At 45.9% G+C, this 22,326-nt stretch overlaps 4 protein-coding genes across 5 annotated transcripts in view; 2 read left to right on the forward strand and 2 right to left on the reverse strand.

The window, feature by feature from the left end:
• The first annotated feature begins 389 nt into the window (after nucleotides 1–389).
• Nucleotides 390–1,094, forward strand: LOC117137309. The gene is made up of 3 exons (XM_033298689.1): nucleotides 390–594; nucleotides 652–729; nucleotides 789–1,094. The coding sequence occupies exons 1-3, from the start codon at nucleotides 561–563 to the stop codon at nucleotides 899–901; spliced, it is 225 nt and encodes a 74-aa protein (XP_033154580.1). The 5' UTR covers nucleotides 390–560; the 3' UTR covers nucleotides 902–1,094.
• Nucleotides 1,095–1,628: 534 nt separating this feature from the next.
• LOC117137776 (RNA polymerase-associated protein CTR9 homolog) lies at nucleotides 1,629–9,918 on the forward strand. Of its 2 annotated transcripts, XM_033299398.1 has the most exons (6): nucleotides 1,629–1,710; nucleotides 6,680–6,802; nucleotides 6,877–8,426; nucleotides 8,506–8,722; nucleotides 8,779–9,236; nucleotides 9,298–9,918. In XM_033299398.1, the coding sequence occupies exons 2-6, from the start codon at nucleotides 6,767–6,769 to the stop codon at nucleotides 9,788–9,790; spliced, it is 2,754 nt and encodes a 917-aa protein (XP_033155289.1). In that variant the 5' UTR covers nucleotides 1,629–1,710; nucleotides 6,680–6,766; the 3' UTR covers nucleotides 9,791–9,918. The 2 variants fall into 2 exon arrangements, with proteins under 2 accessions (XP_033155289.1, XP_033155290.1); XM_033299399.1 differs by lacking the exon at nucleotides 1,629–1,710 and having other exon boundaries at nucleotides 6,679–6,802.
• Nucleotides 5,352–5,962, reverse strand: LOC117137777 (cuticle protein 16.5). The gene is made up of 2 exons (XM_033299401.1): nucleotides 5,855–5,962; nucleotides 5,352–5,750 (listed from the first exon to the last, which is right to left on the reverse strand). The coding sequence occupies exons 1-2, from the start codon at nucleotides 5,858–5,860 to the stop codon at nucleotides 5,442–5,444; spliced, it is 315 nt and encodes a 104-aa protein (XP_033155292.1). The 5' UTR covers nucleotides 5,861–5,962; the 3' UTR covers nucleotides 5,352–5,441.
• Nucleotides 9,919–10,752: 834 nt separating the features above from the next.
• The window catches only part of LOC117135863, a 40,940-nt gene continuing 29,366 nt past the window's right edge, over nucleotides 10,753–22,326 (reverse strand). The window contains exons 4-14 of the mRNA XM_033296392.1: nucleotides 20,566–20,774; nucleotides 20,256–20,500; nucleotides 18,366–18,438; nucleotides 17,540–17,691; nucleotides 17,268–17,475; nucleotides 17,080–17,210; nucleotides 16,808–16,961; nucleotides 15,876–16,601; nucleotides 14,507–14,806; nucleotides 13,729–14,132; nucleotides 10,753–12,839 (exon numbers count right to left, since the gene is read on the reverse strand). Coding sequence (XP_033152283.1) covers nucleotides 12,270–12,839; nucleotides 13,729–14,132; nucleotides 14,507–14,806; nucleotides 15,876–16,601; nucleotides 16,808–16,961; nucleotides 17,080–17,210; nucleotides 17,268–17,475; nucleotides 17,540–17,691; nucleotides 18,366–18,438; nucleotides 20,256–20,500; nucleotides 20,566–20,774 — 3,172 coding nt within the window. The 3' untranslated portion in view covers nucleotides 10,753–12,269. The remainder of the gene's footprint in view (nucleotides 12,840–13,728; nucleotides 14,133–14,506; nucleotides 14,807–15,875; nucleotides 16,602–16,807; nucleotides 16,962–17,079; nucleotides 17,211–17,267; nucleotides 17,476–17,539; nucleotides 17,692–18,365; nucleotides 18,439–20,255; nucleotides 20,501–20,565; nucleotides 20,775–22,326) is intronic.

Raw genomic sequence — 22,326 nt, forward strand, 5'->3', positions numbered from 1 at the left:
GGGGCTCGAAGTAAGGTGCTTCCCAGATATTGATATACTAGCTGAAGTCATGCAATGCGGCAAATGATAAACAGCAACGCCTCCAATAACAGTAACAATTGCCGAACCGAGGGGCGGCATCGAAGTGGGCGTTGCCAGTTGAGTGAGGTAAGAGCTACTATAAATAGATCTCTCAATTAAATTATATCGCCACATGCAATTGAAAGTGAAATCGAGCTGTGGGTTGCAAGTCCGCACACATAACGCGTATATGCAAAAATATGTACGCCTTAAATTGAAGAATTTTCTGTCATCAATATTCCAAGAACTAATCACTTGCAGGGAATCAACTGGGCTTACTTGAATGGAATTGCATATTCATGACAGGCGAAACTGACCGAGTTGCTGTCTGGGTTTCTATGACCAATTCACTTAGCGATAAAGCCACATAAATGCCTGGCTATAGATAGCAAAACAGCTGTTTCGGAGCACCCAGTTGAGCTGGTGAAACAGTGAAATAAAGTGAATGGGAGCCAGTGCTGGAATAACTATTCAACGGAACAGTAAAGTTTTTATAGACAATGACCGGCAGTGAGAACTTTACAGCGCCAGGAGGTACGTACATAAACTCTAAAAACCGAGCTGCATAAGTGATAAGTGATTCCCGTTTAGTGTCCCAGGAAGAACAAGCTCATAACAATCTGATGATGGTGGTGGCCACCTTGACTTGGCTGATGCTCAGCTGCTTAAGTGAGAGATACAATAAAAACGCGCTGTATTCCCAAATGAAAACCCATATTCCCGGCCAGCGCTCCTCATTTACTGCTGCAATTACTGCCAAATCTTGAGGCCCCATTCGAGGCCAAGAAACCAAGAGGCATCCGAGGCGCAGCAGAGCACGCTGCTATCAGTGGAAGATTAGCCGGGAAATGCAAGGAAACTCATATCAAAGCACGAAGGATGGAGGGACAGAACAACAGGACAACAGCTGTCGGCCATCATTCTTGGTCCTTGACACTGGCCATATGCCTCTGTGCAGCAGCTTTCATTTCCATTTTCCATTTCCGTTTCCGCTAAGTTAATTCCACACGACAACAGAGAAACAAAAAATGAAACCCTACAAAAACGGAAAATTCCATGTGTTGCTATTTCCCTCCTCCATTCGCGTGTCTCCCTCTGCGCTTCTGGCCGCTTAGCTCTCCTTTGCCAAAAAATATTTTATTTCCCTCGGCTGCCAGGCAACCGAACCAGGCAACAAAAAGCGGAGCCAGCCGTCCTGAGATATTTGCAGCCCGAGTTTTCATTTCTTTGGCTGGAAAAGTGAAAAGCATCTTTTATGCAAATTTAGCAGGTGGGTGGAAAGCGGTGGGCGTTCCGGCAGACGGGCGTGGCGGGCGTGGCGGGCGTGGCAGGCCGGAGCCAACATGACTTCCGCTCCTTAACTGGCTTAATGCTGCTCGGGCACAGAGAAAAGAGTTCAACAAAGGTAATGTCTAAAAGGAATCTCGAAAATGCTGAAACATTATTAGATTAAAGCTGAGCAAAGGCGCAAAGGGCAAAGGTAGAAGATACTTTGCAACTCTTTAAATCAAATTTCCCGATGAGTGTTTCACAAAGTAGGCTAGTCAATACCCATCACGACTGTCAGTGTGAAAACTTGTTTGAAAAGTGAAATTGCATAAAGACGATTCATTCAGCCCTAACGATCCAAAGTTCAGGAGTCCTTTTTCGGTAAGTCGTGCTCATTTAAACCTTTGACTACAAACCGAAAACGAAAACCGCAACAATTATCCGTAACCCATTTACGGGGGCACACATCATTACCGTTCAAAGGCAAAGGCTGCCTCTTCCGGAATTCTCGGCCTTAAAATTTCGCCAGACCGAAATCGATTTGCCGGAGGCCTCTGCAGAGCCTTTATCACATAACTCAGGCCGAAGCCGAGCTAGAGTTGGCTCCACAATCAGCTGTCGCAAATGGGAGAGAAAATGCGGAAAATGTGGGGGAAACCCGGATAGAGGATAGAGGTAGACTCTTAAGAAAAGTTTTCGCCGGCACCAAATCAAATGCCGATTATCGCCCAGTTAGTTGCACTCACAAAGGAAGCCGGCGAATCCGTTGAATTGGGAGCCGTAGTCACGGTCGAAGTGCTAGCTCCAATCCGGGGTGCCGTGGCCTGGCACCAAGTGTGGTTCTCTCCTCCCAGGGAAACCTACGACTGTTCACTCATTATCGGCGTGTTTGTTTTATGAAGGTCGTTTCCAACAGCCCGCACAAAAGGATTCGGGCCACGCACGCACAGACATTGCCAGTGTCGTCGGAGGATTCCTTAGCCCCCTGCTGTATTGCCCTCCAAGGCCCATTCTCCGCACCAAAAATCGGAGAGCACTGAGAAAAAACAATTCTGCATTTCAAGAAATAAGTTTTTAATAATTATATATTTAGTTTTCATAGCATGTGTACAAGATTTGTTAATACCTATCGCATTGAAAAGTGATTGCATTACTTTGGGGTTTTCAAGTCCAATACCATGACACCACAATATGCAAAAAAAGCTTTGTGTATTGGGCACTTGGTAGACACACTTTTTTCCCGGTGTTATCATTCTTTCCATTGTTAGCCCGTCTGCTTTTCCTTGGCATTTTCATCTGCTCTTCTGCTATCTGCAGTCCCCTCCCTTCCAGTTTTCCGATCCCCTTCCCGGCTTTGTTGTCTTCTGTTGACACTTTGCGTTATTGTTGACTGGTCCATCTCGGTGATATCTTTGATAAATCTCGGCTTTCGCTTGTCCAAGTAACCAAAAATTTGTCTTAGCTTCAGCAAGTGCTAATAGCGAACACAGTAAGCGGAGCAAAGGGGCGAAAATCCGTTGAGAGGGAGGGAAAATCCAGCTCAAGTTCATCATAATTGCTTATGACGACGATGGGTGGTCGGGGGAAATCTGTTTTCCGAGCTCTGCTCCATCCGGTTGACTGGGAGGCTGCGCATTAAATTATTTCTCATTATTGACAGTTTATCAAATTGATTTAACAAACCGCCCACCAGCGCGTCAGTTTGGCCTGACTTTCCCCGGTTTTCCTGAGTTTTCCCCCTTTTGCGTCTACTTAAGTGTTCGTGATAAATGTTATGGTTGTTTGTTAGCTTCTTTTCCGGACTTCCCCGCCCCTTGCCCGTGCTATCTAAGCCTTAATGTGCTTTTGTTGCCTTTACTTGTAGTGGGTTTTGTGTGCGTGGGTGTGGGTGTGTGGGTGTGGAATTTATGTAATGCCCAAAGTTGAAGCATACTTTTGGGCTGTTTGCTTAATGTTTCTGCTGCAGCTTTCAGCCACTCTCAACATTTTTAGTTAATTTTAGTTTGTTTGCACAGGAAAGTGTGCGTGTGCTCAAGCTGGCTAAATGTTTTATTAATTTAAACGCAAAGCTGGGCGGAAAGGCAGGAGTTTTCATCACAGGGACTTCATCACGAAATTCAGGCTCATTTGAGCAGAAGGACTGCGGAGTTGAAGTAGAAACAGCATATTTATAATGCAATACATACATATTTAAAGCTGGGCCAACGATATGCAAGAGTTATCAGTTTGAAATTTACAAGAATTTAGAGGAATATTCTCTAACTTACTCTACAGAACCACAAAATGGATGTATTCTGTACTATTTAGTTATTGTGGCAATGATGGCTAGAAAGCAACGTGTGATACCATTTTTATTCATTTCCGTTGCAAGTGAAGATGCAGTGGAGTTGCATCCTCCTCCACTTCTATTATCGCTTTCAGCGGGATCTTAGAGGACGCTTCAGATTAAATCGAATCGAACGAGAGGTAGAAAGCGGCTTTTGGAAAGTGGATTTAATCCGGTATTCATTTCCCCCTTCCGGAGCAGCAGGGAAGTTGTTTGCCATACATTTGGTGGGCTCGAAATATTGTTGTATTGTTGTCCTTCCCATTGTAATTAAGCCCATGCCAGGATGGAGTGCATATCAAACACGTCCTGGGGCATTTGGCTGCGTCTCAAGTGGCAGGGAAATGGGAGAATCTGGCCGGGGAAAGCGCTTCTGGTTTCCCTTTGTTCCCTGCGCTGGAAATGCCATTGACAATGGCGACTTGTGCCAGGATTGTCACGTCCTTGTCTAAAATAAAATGCGAAAAAAAGGAAAACACAGAGACAATCAAGGGTCTGACGTCTGAAGTGCCAATGCACAAAAGATCCTGGATTAAATTCGTCGTCTTTTATGTGCGTGTGATTCCAGGCAATTTGTTTGTTTATTTGTTTGTTTTCCATAACAGTAGTACAAATAAGCGTTTACCCTGGTCACTTAATTGCCGACAATACTTGCCATAGATTACTTATGCAGAAAACCCTTCCGTTTCCCCTCGACAGACAAAACAAATCCTAATTTGTCTGTTGACTGCTAAATAATTTATTTGCCAAGTCAATCGCTGAGAGATAGCACTCACACAGGGGTAGATGCTGTGTTTGTACATTTTTCAAAATGTCATTGGCAAATGGTTAATTAAATATTTACCGGGCCAAACGTTGTAAATTGTTGATTAATTATTTACAACTTTCAGCTGGAAGTCAAGGACTTCGTTACACAGTCCGCAGATGAATTGGTATCTAGATTTCGCAACTTTTGACTGCTGCTTGTTGCTCTTGTGCCAAAAACTTTCGAAACTTTTCCCAACCACCCACAAAACGGGGCAAGAGAGAGGCTTCTGATTTTTCGACATGCCAACACTTGTTTTCCGACTGGGCTCTAAGTGATTTAGGCTAGAGCTAAACTTTTTCCCCGGAAATGTAGCGGGGAAAACTTTTGTTGTTCTGCATAATCGTCTGCCGGAAGTGTATCGAAAACGGGGCGCCCGAAACTGTCTCGCCTGACAAAAAAAGGATTCCTCCAGCGCATATGTGCATTACGGAGCAATCAATAAATTAGCTGCGGCGCTTATACCAGTGCTCAGCTCCAGGAGTCCTTGGGCCACCAAGGTCCTGCTGGTGACCCTGTTTATGGGCCGCCCCTGTAGGGATTATACGTGTGTTCCCGTGTGTGTGTGTGTGTGTGCTTTAGCCACGTGCCTGAACTTGGCACAATCCTAGTCGAGTCGACTCGTAATTCATTTGCATAACATTAACGGGCGGGCGGATGCCATAACATGAACCACATGCCAGGCTGCTAACTGGGCCAGCCACCGAGTTTAAATAAAATATGTATGCCAACGAATTAACCTTAAACACTTTGGGGCTTTCAGGTGTGCCAGTGCCGAGCAGAAGCACTAGCTCAAAGGACATCTGTGTTTAATTGGTGAATGCTGAGTGAAGCTTGTGCCATTACCTAATATATTACCCTATATACACTTGATATATGAGTCATTCGGAATGTTTGCTTCTTTAGTTCAAAGTTTTTTTATTTTATGGTTCATAATCATTGACAAAGTGGGCGGCATATCATTGGATCGATCGGAGCAGTTTACTTCTTGAGCAGAGTGGAGACGACGGCGGGGGCGGCGTAGGCGGAGTACACGGAGGGCGCGGCCACATAGGAGGAGGAGTAGACGGAGGGGCCGGCATAGACGGATGGAGCGGCATAGACGGAGGGAGCGGCGTAGACGGAGGGGGCGGAGTAGGCGGAGTAGGCGCGCGGAATGGCGGCCGAGTAGGTGGTCACAGGAGCGGCGGCGGCGTAGGTCAGGGCCGGACCAGCGGAGTAGGTGGCCACAGCGGGTGCCACAACATGAGCCCGGGCGGCAGCGATGAAGAGAGCCAAGCAGACGAGGAACTGCAAAGGATAGTATGGATTAATAGGGCTATCCAGGATCAAAGGGTGTGCAAGGAGTCCAAGTGAAGGATATCCCTCAGATACCCCAAACAAACTCCACTTACTTTCATGTTGGTTTGTTGGTTTTTGGGTTTGCGTGCGACGAACGATCTCAAAGACTGAAGGTGCGTTGACTGATGCTGTTCTCCACTGGAATCGAGGTTTTTATACCAAAAGAGACCCAGATCTTAAGAACAAGTTGCCCACAACACGCGGATGTGAACTTGGTAGCTAATCCGGGTGAACCATATCGAATGGATTGGCATTGTTCGACGAAATGTTTGTTTATTTTTACACTACGACAACAATTGGCCCAAACAGAAGGAGGTGGGACTGACAATCTGGCAAACTGACTGGCTGACTCACTGACTGGCTGACAGTAATGAGAGCTTGATTGTTAGCCCGCGCGTTTTGGGTCGGTTTTGGTGACAAGCAAAAAATGGGAGGAAAAGCTTCGATAACTCGTCGAACTCGAGTTGCAGCGGAATCATGATATAATCACGCTCAAATTGAAAGCGTAAGTGGGTGGCAATCATTGTAATTTACGTCATCGAAGTGATTTTCAATTGTAGCCCTGGCATTGACATTGCATAGACTATTATAATACGTTGATACCACTTTATTTATACCTTCTTTTTGCCTTATTAATAAATAACTTATATATAAATAGTGTTAGTATATTATTGTAAAGTTAAATAGGCACTGAAACACTGCTTCATTTATACTTCCTTTTAATCTTATAAATAAATAACTTATATATAAATAATGTTAGTATATTAATGTAAAGTTAAATAGGCACTGAAACACTGGTGACAATCCTACCTAACACTTATCGAAATATGCGACAACTATATTTATCAAAGCAACCCTTTTCTCGGTTTGACACGTAGGTCATTGTCATTGACTGAAGGCATAAAGTTTCGGGATTAATTGCAGACCAAGTGTTACATTCAAGTAAAATCAATTGCTGTTGCAGAATGGAGAAGCTACTGAGTACTTACATTGAGGAAGCTGTGAGTTCTTCACTTCTTGACTTATTAAAAAGGACATGTATTTATTAATATTCCGCATGTGTGCATTACATTAGATGCAATTCTACGCAATTGGCAAAGGTGCCGATTTTAAAGCGATCCTTGAGAAAGGCATTGCAACCTGCATGGCCACGTACAGCACCTACGGGCAAGACCTGTACACGGCCTACTCCCTGCTGGCAACCTACTTTAGCAACCATGCCTTTAGGGTCGTCAAATCTCGGCCGGCTTTTCAGGCCATGGCCATAAACTGCTTTGACCAGTTGGAAAGCCTTCGCCAACAGGAGGATCCTCACCTTCAGGTGACCAAAGGCTTTCTCTGGATGCTCTCGTCCAGCAGGGCCCAGGATGCCGACGCTCTGTTCATCAGCGTGCTCCGGAAGCAGCCAAAAAATATTCTGGCTCTGATAGGACGTGCGTGCTTGGCCTATAACCGCCAGGATTATATTGGAGCCTTGGGCTACTTCAAGAGCGTCCTGCTGATCCAATCCAAAGGAATGGCGGACGTTTGGGTCGGCATTGGGCACTGCTTCTGGAAGATGGGTGAACGGGAAAAGGCTCGATTGTCGTTTAAAATAGCTTTGGAGCACGATCAATGTCTGAACGCCCTCCTTGGCTTGGCCCTAATAAAGTTCGACCAAAACGATGAGCAGTCCTATCAGGAGGGAAAGATGCTGCTGACTGAAGCCTATAACGAGGACAACAGGAATCCAGAATTGCTGAGTATTATCGCCGGCATGTACTACACGGACGGGAACCATGAAATGGCATGCAGTTTTGCGGGAAACGCCATTAAGTTCACCGCCAACAAACATATCGAGTCGCGGAACTACTTCCAGATAGCCAAGAGTTACCATGCAACCGATCAATTCGAGTCGGCCAAGAATTACTACTTGCTTGCAGCAAAAGCCGCGCCTGAAGGATATATCCTGCCCCTGGTGGGAATGGCCCAAATGTATCTGAATGACGGAGAACTCAGCAAAGCCAAGGGGTGTTTGGAATCGTTCCTTATGTTCGAACCCGATGAGCCCGTGGTAATGGACCTTTTGGCCAAAATATACATTGAGGAAAAATGCCCAGAAAATATCGATGAGGCCATTGAGATGCTAGTCAAGGTGGTGGAAAGCGCATCCTATCGCCAAAACATCAATAGCTGGCTGAACCTGGCATTTGCATATGAGCAAAAGCGGCTTTGGGCCCAAGTCGTCAATGCCTACCAGAAGGCAATATACATTTACTTGAGCCGGGGACATCAGATACCGATTGAGTGGCTCAATAACCTGGCCAACAGTCAGCTGATGGCCAAAATGCCAGAGAAGGCACTCGATACCCTTGACGATGCGCTTTCCAAATGTAGAGTATTGAATAGCGAACACAAGACGACTAACCTGCTCTCATTGCAATACAATCGCGGGCTAGTTCTGGAAGAACTCAATATGTTCACCCAGGCTGTGGAAAACTATATTGCCATTACCAAAGAGTACCCGAGCTACCACGACTGCTATTTGAGATTGGCGGTAATGGCGATCCAGATGAATAAGCACACCCAAGCCATTGAGCATTTGAAGGATATCCTAGTTGAGGACAACTTAAATATGACAGCCAGGTGGGTCGCAAACTCAAATTTATTTTGTATATTGTTTTCAGCTAATGTATTACATTGTCTTGGCTCGTCAAAACTTTAGAACCTATATGGGCGACTGCTTCAAAGGGCTCAGCCTGGACAAGTTTGCTACCTTCAACTACAACATGATCCTTGCCAGACCATCTAACTTTACGAACACCTATGCTAGCATGGCGATGGGCAACTTTTGCCTTGAAAAATTGCAGAATTGGTTGGCTGAAGGAAATTTCAGAGCTGCCCGTAAACAGAAAGAGAAGGCTCTTCAGTGCTTCGCCAAGGTAAGATACATTAAAGTGATGTACTGTTGGCTAATAGTCGATATAACACATTTCAGGTCCTCGATTGCAATCCAAAGAACCTGTGGGCAGCCAATGGCATTGGCGCTGTGTTGAGCAGCTGTTATAACCTCTCAGCTGGTGGTGCCATCTTTAACCAAATTACCGAGGGTGGGAATAAGTGTATTCCCGCCATAATAAACTCGGCTCACATAGCGCTCGTAAGTGGCCAATACAGGTTGGCCATCCAGACCTACGAGCGATGCCTGAAGAACCATCTCCCCAAAAACAGTGTGGACGTTATGCACTACTTGGCCAAAGCTTTGTATAACAACGGCGATACCCGAATGGCCAAGATGTGGCTGCTCAAGGTGCGCCACTTGGTACCCCAGGATCCATATGTGATCTTTAATCTGGGCCTGGTGATTAAGAAAGAGGCAGAAGATGCATTGGCTCTTCCACGGCCCCAATTGGATGAACTTATGGGCCTCGATGGCATGCTTAAGATGGCATTCAAGTAAGCTTGAGAGCAAATTCATCCTTTTTAATCTGTACTAATACAAATGTCCTACCTGCAGCTTATTCCACCATGTAAACCTAAATCATCCCAAAATCTCGGTGCATCTATCTGCGATGTATGCTGAAGACTGTCAAAATTTAATAACCGAGCTGGTTGCTAAAACAATACAAGCCCGCGAATCGCAGGCATCGGATGAGGACCGCATTAAGGTGCAAAGGGAGCGAATCCGTGACCACGAGGAGCACAAGCATCAGCAGGAGCTGCAGCGTGAGGAGGAGGAGCGAGTCCGTCGGGAGAATCAGAAGATCCAACGCAAGGAGGTCCTGGAGCGCACTAGAAAGATCGTTAGCGCACCTTTGGCGTCTGAGATGCCCAAAAAGTCTGCGGGAAAGGGTCGTGCCAAGAAAAATCAGGAGAATGGGGACGGGCGGTCCAAGAATAAATCCAATAGTAGGTCCTCAAATGCTGACAAGGATCAGGAGGATATCGAGCCTTTGAAAGAGCCAAAGTCTAAGGAATTCATTGATACGGATGATGATAACTCAGAATAGTGATTCATCTTTTATTTATCCTACCTATGTTCCAACAAATCTAAACTTACTTTAAGAAACCAGCCTTGGCTGCATCATATATGATTTTTACTTCAATGCCCTGTTAATGAATTTACATTTTCGTTATATTTGACCGAGTTTTCCTGTTTTCCATTCAATTTGCTGCCACACGAAATACGTCAGTTTCTCCCGGGGGAGTGGAAATGTGCTCCCCAGCCGAGAGCAGCACACATGTTCATTTGAATGTCAACTCTTGTCGAAGGAGCCGCAGGACATTGGTGTCCTGCTCGAATTACGCATCTACTTGACTGGCACTTTGTAACTGTCAGGGAATCTAACGAACCGAACAACCAAAACGAATGAAACCAAACTGAGTTCAACCGAAAGTTAAATATTCGTTAGGCAAACGCGAAAAATGATTCGAGGATGGGGCGGCGGCGGCTCATTAATATCAATTTATGAGCTGAGACACGAAATTAGTCTGTGACAAGTTTCGCCGCAGGATGTGGACAAACAAACAAGCACCCATAACCCTCCGTCCTGCCATCCATCCATCCATCCATCCCTACAACCACCCACTCACCCATTCGTCCATCCATCCATCCGGCACCACTCACACATGTGGTTGCTTTGTTTGAGTGCGCCTTTTTGGGTGGTTGAGTGGTTTTGGTGCTGCGTCTGGGGTAGCGTTAATTAATTCCAAAAGTGTATTGCGTGTCCTGCCAAAAGGACAAATATGCGTACACGACTCATGTCCTGTGGTGAAATGGGCTTGTTACGGGTGTCTGTACTCTCAGGCCCCCACTGCCGCAAATTATGAGAAATACTTCCAAATAAATCAGAGGAAACGAGCTGTCCGAGCACCCATGGAGTTCACTGTAGGGAATGGAAAGTCGGAGCTCTTTTGGTCGGGACTTGCCACTTTTTTATTCCCTCGTTTGAATTAAGCACAAAAGCTGCAGTTTTAATACACATTTTGTTCTTTATTTGTTGCTCACTTATTTTCACTTGTTTTTCATCATTTGCAATATTAAGTGTTCATTTGCTTTACATCGAAGGGAACTAAATGAAACTGAATGATGCTCGCTCCGAACTCGGAAAATAAATATTCAATTCGCTTACAAAACAAGGGTTAATTAAGAAAATATATTATTGCCTAACTTTATATTTGTAGAGTCGAAAGTTCTTAGCTGCTAAAATTAAATTAAATTTCATTCTTAAGTATTCGTTTGTCCAATTTATAATTCGAGTCACAATTCAATTTGATTTTGTCATTGAAGAAGCACTTTCGATGTTGGTTTTTCTCATGGTGGGAGAGGGGGGTGTGATTGTGATCGTGGAAAGAATCAGTAAATGGGAAAACTTTGAGTTTGACCTTAGAGCGACTACTTTGAATTGGAAAAGGGCTTTTTTTTGGGCAGGTAGGTGGTTGGCGGAGGAGACACATTGAACTTTTGTTTTTACTTGCTTCGCGCGCAGCTTAATCATGGATACATACAGATCATTTATATATTCGTACTATATAGATTTGATAAAGTTCTCGACAACAGATGCTTATAAAATTTCATACCACACTTAACAAAATATGATTCGATGCCCATATACAAGTACTATATAATCCATTTCAATCCACACCACATCGTATTGTATCGTATCGTATCGTTTCGTTTCGATATACCCTTTATTTTTAAACTATATAGTTTGCGCCTATTTCAGATTCCTTGTGGGCTGCTGCTGCTGCTGCTGCTGAGTTGTGCTATATGTATTATGTCGATATAGAGATATGCCATTAAATTCTGTTATTTATCATATATATGATCAGGGGGATAGTCTTTTCGTAGATTCGCAATGTGACTAACTAAGTTCAATTTAGTTTAGGCTACATTAAGTGGCTAAGTCGTAAACTAGTTTAAGTATTAGCTGACCTGATCCTAATTTAAGTTACATATATACACATCTATAGCTTAACTAGTTGCGATTCAGTAAATCTCTTAGTTTCGAGTCTAAACTAGTTTCTCGTTAATTTCACAAGCATAGCTCATTGTGTTCACTGAAGTATTCCACTCTTTAGTTGTTATTATTATGTTATGTTATGTTTTGTTTGCGCACAAAGACAGAATTGAGTTGTACAGTACAGTAGTAAACCGAATAAATGCTTCTCCTTGTGGCTTCCACTCACACTTTACACGTTAGTCGGGTTCGAAAGCAGTGCTAAATCCAGTAAACGTACGTAAAGGCTACATCTACAATTATGATTCCTTAAACCTAATTTCCATCTGCTCCGCTGCTCCTTTTGTGTGGAAGTCTTGTCGAGTTTTCAATGCAGCTTAACTACTATAATACAGATTTTGGGATTCAGTTACCTCCGCGATCATCCTTAGACGATGGTGGTGCGCTCGGCGCCCAAGGTGCTGGTGGTGCACGTGCTGCTCCCCCCAATACACACGATCTGACACTTGATGTCCTCTTTGGCTAACTCTCAGGAGCTCACCGTCTCGTAGTTCCCGCCGCCGCCCATCAGGAGTGGCGACTGCACCCCACCCAAGGTGGTGCTGTACGTGGCCGTCTGGGAGCGCGGCGACGTCAGCAGCGATTGGGCCGCTCCGATGGTGATGTTTCCGCTGGTCACCGAGCTGGTCAGGGCCGCCGAAATGCCGCCCACATGCAGGCTGCCCGGGTGGGGCAGCGTGTTGCACGCCCCACCGCCCACCAGGCCTCCCACGCCGCCCACGCCGCCGCTCTGCAGCGAGCCATTGGACTGGCCGCCCAGCAGGGGCATCGTGCAGGTGGTGGTGGATCCGTACGGGGAGGTGGGCGAGGTGCGGGTCTCGTACGCCGGCAGGTGATAGCCGCCGGCTCCGGCCGCCGTGACCGTTGCTCCGCCTCCACCGCCCCCGCGACCCGGGATGCGGGTGTAGATGTTCGGGGGCGTCCTCGTGGACAGAAGAGGCGGCGGGGCGGTGTAAACGGGTCGCTGTACGGCAGGAGCGCGCTGGGGCGTGTTGTACAGGCTGAAGGCAGGATTCGTGGTTAGCGAGAGTTCACCGTACTGCGGAAGAGAAGGTTGGGAAAAGTTTGAAAGTTAGTTTCAATGCGCTGGGTGAAATTGAATGCTGTTTTATTTATCAAAATTATAATAGAAAACTGAAGAGTAATTACTTTTCCCATTCGAAATATTTAACTAATTTGATTTTTGCTCAGGCTCTAACTAGTTCCCTTTTTGACCCGCAAACTTTGTGAGCACTTGCCCCAACCTTTTCGAACCTCCATTTATGACGAGAGCTGACAAAACAATTTCTAATCGAAAAGTTCCCAAGCTGACCCACACAAACACCAAGAACTTCTAATGAGCTTGTTAGGAACTCTCAACTCGGAGGGACAGGACTGCCCAACGGAAATTCACAAAAAGCCAAGCTAAACAAAAAGCTAAACATTTTTGAACTTTTGCTGGCGACGACTGGCATTTGCTCATCAAAATATGATGCTACGCTCCCCAGAAAAACGAAAAAATAACAATGATAAAACAATGATAAAACGTTGCTGGACGTGAAAACAGAGGAAAAGTTTGACTTGTTGTTGGTGCGGAAAACAACGAAACTAATTTGTCTAATTTTTTACGGTTTTTGGCTAATTGGCGGGAAAATGGAAAACACAGGACGAGATTCGAGGTTGCTATATCATGTTTTTTTTTCGTATGGCAACCGAGTAACTAAGCAAAAGGATAATCAAATTATGCTCTAAATCCCCAGTTCAGTCCATGGCCCCTCAAACACGCTCTTAATTGAACGAATTTAAGGTCTCTTTTTTGAATCGACAGCCAAAAAGTCGGCAACGCTGCACGTTTCCCCGTCACCGGCGTGGTAAACCATTCACAATGAGCTCAATATGTGGGAAATCTGTGGGAAATCAGAAATCAGAGGAAATGTATGTGTATTCACCTGCTTGCCAAAGGTGGGCGACAGCGAGGGCGGCGGCGGAGAAGCGGTGTTAATCCGCGTCGGCGGGGTGTACAAAATCCGCTGCGATTCCATGTTCAATCGGTCGAAGGCCTTCTCCTCCTGGTGGAACTCGTCCTCGCTGTTGGCCTCCTGGGGCACCACGTCCGGATTTTTGTCCTCGAGGCTGGAGTGGCTGCCCATGTTGCGGGACAGCGGCTCCGCACTGCCCTTGTCCGCCTCCGTGGTGGTGGCATCCGCGCCCGTCCCGTGCCGCCTGCCGCCCCGCTTGCTCCGGAATTTGATAACGATCACCACGCAAATGGCCACCAGAATGAGTGTGGCAATCACGCCGACCAGGGCGCCCAGCAGGGGTGTCAGTTGCACCAGCACCGCCGTCGATGAGGCTGCGGAAAATGTCAAAATGCGAAAATGCGGGAAAATCGTGAAAAACTGAACGAGTAGGCGCACACAAAGTCGGGGCACAATGAACCCGCTTTCGAGAGTGTTGACCTCGTTCGCGAATCGAATTGGGCCAATTAAGGTGGTTAATAAATTACATTTTGGCATTTCAAATATCTATATAAACAGATTTCGTGTTGGATTAGTAAATGCAAAAACATTTAAGAGTTCAAATACGAAATCATTGCAATTCAGTAAATTTGTTAAAGAGCTTTGATCAATAAAATGCCAAGATTATTTCCGAAATAAGCTCATCATGTGATTTAATTGGGCCATAAATTTTGGCTAGAAGTGACATCTCTGTGGCACTTCAACTCACCTGTCCGCAGCAAAGGAGCCGAAAGCGTGCGTCCCCGCAGACGATATGCCACCTTGCTGGCTCCCTGGGCATTCACCGCCGTTATCCGGATGACAAACACGGAGTCGCTGGGCAGGCGCTTCACCGTGAACTCCGAGTACTTGTACGAGGCATTGTACAGGATCTGCCGGTTCAGTTCATCATAGATCTGGGCGTGGAAGTGCTGCGGAATGCCCCCATCGTAGCCGGGTATGCACTGGATCTGCAGCGAGTTGGCAGTAGCATTGAAGGCCGTGCAGTTCTTCACGGGTTCAGGAAGGTCTGGTATGAAAAGATAGTTAAGTAAATAAAGTATGTCATACACCCAATGGGAAAATCTAAGTCTGTTCCTTAAAATACGTTTATAATAGTTCATATAATTAAGGACTCTATACAATTAAACCCCCAACTCTACCTTCCCTGCATTCAATATTTATTTTAAGTTAAATTACCGTGTACATTTGAAAATCCCCACTGCATCCCTGCACTCACGCTTGATTTAACTGCCCAACTGAATGCCTGTTGATGGCTTCCTGGCCCAATTCCAGTTGCCATGTCCAGGACACTCTAGCTGATGGCCTTTCAAGTTGTTTTCCTGTGGCCACGAACCGAAATCGCCGCTTATTTTTGGGCCATGGTCGGCGGAGGTTTTATAAATAAATGATGTGCCCTGGCAATTTATTGCATTTGATTATCAGATTATCGGGCCGCAGCACACAGATTGCAGTAGTTGCAACAGTGGCAGCGGCAACATGAGCGCAGCAAACATGCAGATGGCGTCGGTAAACATGGCTTTTATGGCTGTCACGGGCCAAATCGGGGAATGGCCGGACGGACAGGAGGATGCTGATGGTGTAGGTATCCTTTGGCCCCCAGGATCTGCCCAGCCACCTTCCCTCCTCCAATCCGGTCAAATGTAAATAACGCGCTGCGATTCACTCGCCGCTTTCCGTACGTGCTGCGTGCCACAATTATCTACTGGCCAGGCCAACAGCCGGATCGAGTCAACATGTTGGCTGTTCGCTCTTGTCCGCCGCCTCGATCTGCAATTAATTAATTTTTTTCGCAGGGTATGCACACAAGGATTGAGACAAGGTCCATCCTTTTTTAGTTATTTATAATATATATAATATTATGGAATTTACTCGGAATGAATACTTTGTAGTCTTCTCTTCTTTTAGTTTACACATCAACTATGCCAGGAATAGAACACACTGCAATCCCAACTCCCCAGGCAAGATACCCCCAAAAAGGGTATCGTCAGCTAGCCCGTGCTATCTGATTTCCGGACTCCGCCCCATGCATTTTTCAGCGCTCGACTCGACTTGGACAGAAAGAAGCGCACACTCACCTGCCGGCTGGATGTGATACCAACAGGGCGCGCTGTGGCCCATCGGACTGCTGGCCACGCAGGAAATGGCGCCGAAGCTCTCGTAGCTCTCCACGTGGTAGCTGTACACGTTGTTCAGCGGGGGCGCGGCGGTGGTGGTCGGGGGCGTGGCCACGCCGCCTCGGTGGTGCTGCTTGTGCAGGGCCACCAGTCGCTTGCGCTCCGCCAGCTGAAGGACTCCGCCGGAGGGAGTGTGGCTGTCTCCGGACGAGCCGCCGGATGCCATCTGATGCTGCTGCTGCTGAGGGGACAGCTGCTTCCGCTGCTGCTGCTTGCTGCTCTCCACGTGGTTCTTGTGCACCATGTTGGAGTAGACCATCTGGGTGAAGGGCTGGCCCACCTCGTCGCCGTACTCCTCGAACTCGCCGTAGCCGTCCTCGTCCTCATCCTCGAACCTCACCGCCGCCATGCGGCCATGCCTGCCGTGGAGCAGGCGTTGCTGCGTTCCGTGCGAGTGCTTCCGCTTGCTCCGCTGATAATATCCGCTCAGGTCCGATCCAGAGGCCAGCATCACCGGAGCCCCCTGGCCCAGTTGGGGCAGCTCGATGAGGCTCTCCAGCGAGTTGTTGAAGTGCCACTTGTAATTTAGATTATCGACTGGATTCGCGTCCACCTCGCAGGTGATGTTGATTGTCTGCTTGAGCGCGGCACGTATAATCGTCGACTCCGACTTGCAAACGGGGGGATCTGGAAAGGAGCAAGTGCACAGGGAAAAACAAGAGGTGTTAACACAATATTTACTAAATATATATAATTATTAGAAGAAAATTTGATTAGTTCATATAGCAATTATAAACGAAGAGTATAGCATAAATTGGGATGATACTTCTAACTCCTTCATAATTCCTTGCTGTGTAAGCAGCTTGGAAGAGTTGCAGTGGTGGAGCACTTACATTTCACATCCAAGTACACCTCGTTGCTGGACACACTGCCCTGCAGATTGGAGGCCCTGCAGAAGTACTGGCCGTGCGAGGACTTGGAGATGCCCTGGAGAACGAGGGTTTGGTTGGAGATGATGATGCCGCGGGAGGAATGCAGTTGCTTATCCTGGGAGGAGAAAGCAAATGTTATTCAATTACTGCTTGTCCTGCGATGTGTAATTTAATGAAAACTAAAAGGCCGAGACCCTGATGAAATCACTAACTAAGTAACAAATGGAACTCACACTGTGGTACCACTCCACACGGGTAATCGCGGGATTCGCCTTCACATCGCACTCCAAGTAGACATCGGTGCCCTTGAGCAGATTATCCGGATCGAGAGGGGCGCCCAGGTTCAGGTTGACAATGGGTGCATCTGTATAACGGTCGCATTCAATTTCGGTTTACAGCTCGCGCATTGGGGCACACTTACGAGTCACATTGAGCACCCTGGAATCCTTCAGATAGAGTCCGGTGTGTCCATTGCCCAGAGTGGTCATCACCGTGGTGTGGCCCTCATGCAGCTGCTGGGAGGTAATCCCCGCATTCAGCGAAATGGAGCACACCACCTGGCGTTCATTATCCTCGGGAACGGGAATCAGCATCAGTTCCGATATGGTTGTGTTCCCATCGGAGGACGTCTGTGGGATTTGGAACATATTTAGCTAAGTTTGCCACTACATTCCCCATTGAGTGGCAACTTACCGAAGAGGTGGCTCCGCGCACAATCTGGCCCGCCTTTGACCAGATTATTTCCGGCGGAGGACGAGCACCAATGGCCGTGCAAGTAACGTGGGATCGGGTTCCCGCAATTACGGCGTGGTTAAGGCCTTGCAAGAGCAAACTAAGTGGGGGAACTGCAGGAAAGTACAAAATAATAATTTGAATTTTAACTGCACTAATTGTATATAAACTATAGAAATGACATAGCTAAAAGATTGCACAGTATAAACTGTAATTAATAAAATATTTAAAGGCCTGTTCTAACGAAACTAGTACAGTCACTGGGCTAATTTAAAATACTGCGTAGTCTCTGATTAACATGGCGGAATTGAGTTATTGCCACACAAGGACATCGCGCACATTCCGCAGTGCCAAGGATGCCGCTTAATTTCCTGCCCATCTATAACCAACCTTTATGGAAATGTTCATTATTTATGACACATTTTATTATGCCCATCACTGGATGTCCCACCCGAGGGAGCCACAATGCGATTAGCATAGCGCCCCGAACCACCTGGAGGCCACCTGAAAACCACCTGAATCCGCCCGCATAACCATAAATGCATGGATGTGGATGAATATGCGAGTGGTCGGGCGTCCTTGCGGCGGAATGACAAAACTTTAATTACATTAATTTCCATGAAAATGTCACGCCCAGCGGCTAAAACACAAACAATGGCCCCAAAATCCCTGAAAGCTGACCTTGAACTGCCTGCCCCTCCTGCTGGGTGGCCGCAAAAATTATACGAAATGTGGACACCACTGGGGCCATGCATTCTATTAAAAGCCTTTCGAAAAGGACACTTACGATTCATGTCGAGGATAACCTTCTTGGTCAGCGCCGGAACCACGTGGCCATTGCTCGCCTGGCAGGTGTACATCTGGAATGGGGAGAGGAACAGAGAGAACAACAATGAAACCCGATGATTTATGCTCATTACAATAATTGCCTTTCACTAATAATAGCGGATTCCATTGAAATATCGATGATAAATCATCCCGCTGAACATTTAATTTTAATTGCGGCAAATGTATAGCAAACACGCACATACATACATATACATATTTGGCCAAAAAGCAAGCAGCCCACAAAGCCTAATCAATTATGCTTTCAGCTGGAGACAGAAACCGAGAGCAGCCACAAAGAGTTCAATAGGTCGGCGAATGCAAGTATCAATATCATAAATTCCCCTGCTGGTAATGCGATACTTCTTGGGACCGGACCAGCCATAGCCATATACATATCGGACTTTTATTGGCCCAAACGAACAGTGTGTAACGCTTTTGGGCCATAAAAATATTTGCATAACTTCGGGCTTCGCCGCACCGCAAGTCTCGTTTCGATTGGAAAATTAGGTCATAAATTTCTATTCGGTTACACAAGAATACCTAGCGTTATGTGGAGATACTTGGGTCTCATATTGCGGCTAGTGGGGGGTCTTCTGCAGGAAGTCCTCTGTCAGCCAGTGGCTCATTGATACAGCTAGGTGTTTATTATGGCCCGAATGGTTTTTGATCTTCACATTTGTTCGATTGGGCGAATCCAACAATGCCCACCACAATTCATAGCCACAATCGCTTTAGCTTGTTTTAGGTACTTAAAGTTGGCCGTTTAACAACTGAAAGGCTTAGCCAGCTCAACCAACAATTAAGTTGGTTTAAATATATTAAAGTTGCTTCTTAGTAATCAGTGCATTAGATTTGAATAAGTGAATTATTGCCTAATGTTAGTAGGTAAATAACAAATAAAGAACATTTAAATAATTCCACTGTAGAATCTGCATACTGACAGATTTATCTTTAAATAGGCAAGTACATATCAATAATTTGACTCTAAAAATCGCTCAAGACTGTCGCTCCAGATCATCTTCTTAGTGTAAGCTAATAACTTTTGGTATTACACGAACAAAACTCAAGTGATTCCTCTCGAGCCATTCATCCACGGCACAAAAGACCTGACCGACTTACAATTTGCTGTTGGACGTGGAGCTGGTTGAACGGAAACCCAGATCTGAATGGCAGGATTAGCGCTGTCTAACAATAATGTTCATTACATGGACCAAAGAAAAATCCGGCTTAGAATCAACAGAACAGAGCAGTCTTGAACAACAGAAGGTGGGCGTGGAAAGGGGGCTCGTCTCCGGGGAAGTCGGTGCTTTCCAGGGGGAGGGGATTCTCCATGGGAAGGAGGGTAAGCCGCACAAGCCACCCAGGGAACAATTCCCAATGCAGCCGGTTGCATTTGATTTCTATTAGCCATTGTGCGGCATCGCTTGCCACACGGAGCGCTGTCATTAACGGAGGCCCACGGACCAAGTCGTCCATTGTGACCAGCCGAAAATAAATGGCCAACTGGGCCCCAAGGGGTGGAAGCCAGAGCTGCGAATCTGGCTATTTTCAGGTAAGTATCGTGGACTTGGAAATCGGTATTTGGAAATGGTATTTGGTATTCAGGTTACCATCACCTGGCCAGAACTCCATTCGGTCCCATCGTTTTAGCTTCTTTCATAATGGATTTAAGACTAAAACGACTTAGTTCACAAGGTGTTTCTAATGGTATTCCAGTGGCAACACTGATGGCCAGCAAAGTTAGGGGGTTTGGGGTAGAGCCATTGTGCCAGAAGGCTCTTTGTGTGCAGGCCGTAAATATGGCTCACGACATTTGAAGCGAGCAGTCCAAAAGCGCTGGATGACTTACCGTGAGGAGATCCTTCCGCTGGATGTTCTTGAGGCGCAGGACATTCCGCACGGAGCCGTCGGGCAGCACCTGAAAGGAGTCGTCGATCAGGGCGTGCTCCCGCCACCAGGAGACCCGCGGAGGAGGAACTCCGCCGCTCGAGAGGCAGGTGAGGTCGATGCTGTCGCCCTCCAGGTAAGGTCCTGCCGTCTGGTCCCGGATCTCAGCCCCATGGTGGTCCAGGATGGTCAGTGCAGTGGGTGGAACTGTGGAGTAGAGATGACAATACGTTGGCTGTGTACATAACAAATGGTTTATATGCTGAGCCCACCTAGCACTGTCACATTGATGCGCCAGTTGCGAGTTGGTGACTTGTGGAAGTCCACTCGGCACTTGTAGAGTCCAGCATCAGCGGTTTGGATGTTCTTGATCCGCAGGGCAGGAGGATCTGTGTCGTGGTGGAAGTGGGCCTTCTTGTTGAACACACTTTCATCTGCCCAGGGAATGCCCAGATTCAACGGACGACCTCGTGCATCGAAGCTGTAAGGAGAAATAAAATAAATAAAAATAAAAAAATTATAAATAACATAATACTTATAGTGATATTTCCTGTAAATGAAGAATGACTTGATTAGAGCCTACACAACTTGTTCCTTCTCCCTGGAAACTAATGACACATAAAAGGCCTTTTGACACGTTTTTCCAATACCCAATACACACCTTCAATTACCGGGCCTTAAAAGGCCAAGTTGTGTTAACCTGGCTCATTGATTTTATTGTCCAAACAATTGAGACAACATCGGCCAGGGAAATGTGTGTCAAATCCGGGGAATCCACTGAAAGTGGAATACCTAATTAGCTTTCCCCTGGGGCAAACTATTTTAGCTACACTACAATCCGTGGACTAAAATAGATACCGGGGAAGGGGAGCAGGGCATGAATGGCCGAGGAGAACTTTGTTTTTATTGTTATGGCCAAACGCTTTTGTTTTATGGCCTTGTCCAATGCATTTTGACAAAGTGCCGCATTAAATGTCAGCACAGCCCAAAGGCCCCAATCCGAAATCAGAACCAGGAATCGTAAAGTGCATTTACAGAACTTTTGATTTCCATTGGCTTTCGCTTTTATCTCCGCATTTTTTAGCATTTTTAAATGGTCACATTTCATTTGGTTTCAGTCTTTTAATTTGATTTTTCATTTTGTTCTGTATTTTTTTTTCCCTGTTTTCAGCACTTTGTTTGCTCTTTTTGTTGGGTTTTGGGTGTGAGGGCTCTGCAAAATAAAAAATAAAGCAGAAACACATTTTTGCTATTTAAGTAAATGCCTTCGAACGCCCCCTAGGCACCACGCCCACTTGGCCCACAAAATCGTGTTTTTCCATTTTCATTTTATAGTTCACTTCAATTAATTAATTGATCAATTTAGGCCTGTTGTATTTCGCTCTTGGCTTAAGCGGATTACCATTTTATTTTCGTATTTCCTTGAATTTTTATATCACTTTGTTTTCCAAATGAATTAAATTCTTTGTGGACTCTTTTGCTTTTTTTTATTTGTTCTGCCTCTTTTTAAGTAGCTTTAAAGAGCCCACAAAGTATTCAAATGCTGCCTGGAGTATTTATGCTATAAAAAGCACGTGTTGGCCTTTAAAGTTTTTTGTTTTACTGCTCTGAAATGGGACACTTTTGCTAAAAAAGCAAAGATTGAGGTTTCTAGTTTCTTAGGGGACTTGGCCAATTTAACTTTTTGTCTAAATAAAACACACAAATATTATCAAAACCCATTTAATGGCTGTACTACTTTTTATTCACTCGATTCAGATAAACAAACTCTAGGCTATCATCTAGTTCCTCCCGGATTATGCCACAGTTCAAATAGATCATAGACCCCATTCCACTTTGGATGATTTATCATTGGAGCCAGTGTTCCAAACACACTTTCGAGAAATGCACTCGAAAACGAGAAAACCGCGTCCACCGAACAGGAGTAAGTGGCACAAGATGGATGGGAAATTTGTTAATGGATTTTAAACATAATTAAATTATGTAGCGAAGTGAGTGTGAGACAGGGACAGAGGTTATCCATGGGTAATCCA

The sequence above is a fragment of the Drosophila mauritiana genome, chromosome 2R (genome assembly GCF_004382145.1).
Source record: "Drosophila mauritiana strain mau12 chromosome 2R, ASM438214v1, whole genome shotgun sequence".
Lineage (NCBI taxonomy): Eukaryota > Metazoa > Arthropoda > Insecta > Diptera > Drosophilidae > Drosophila > Drosophila mauritiana.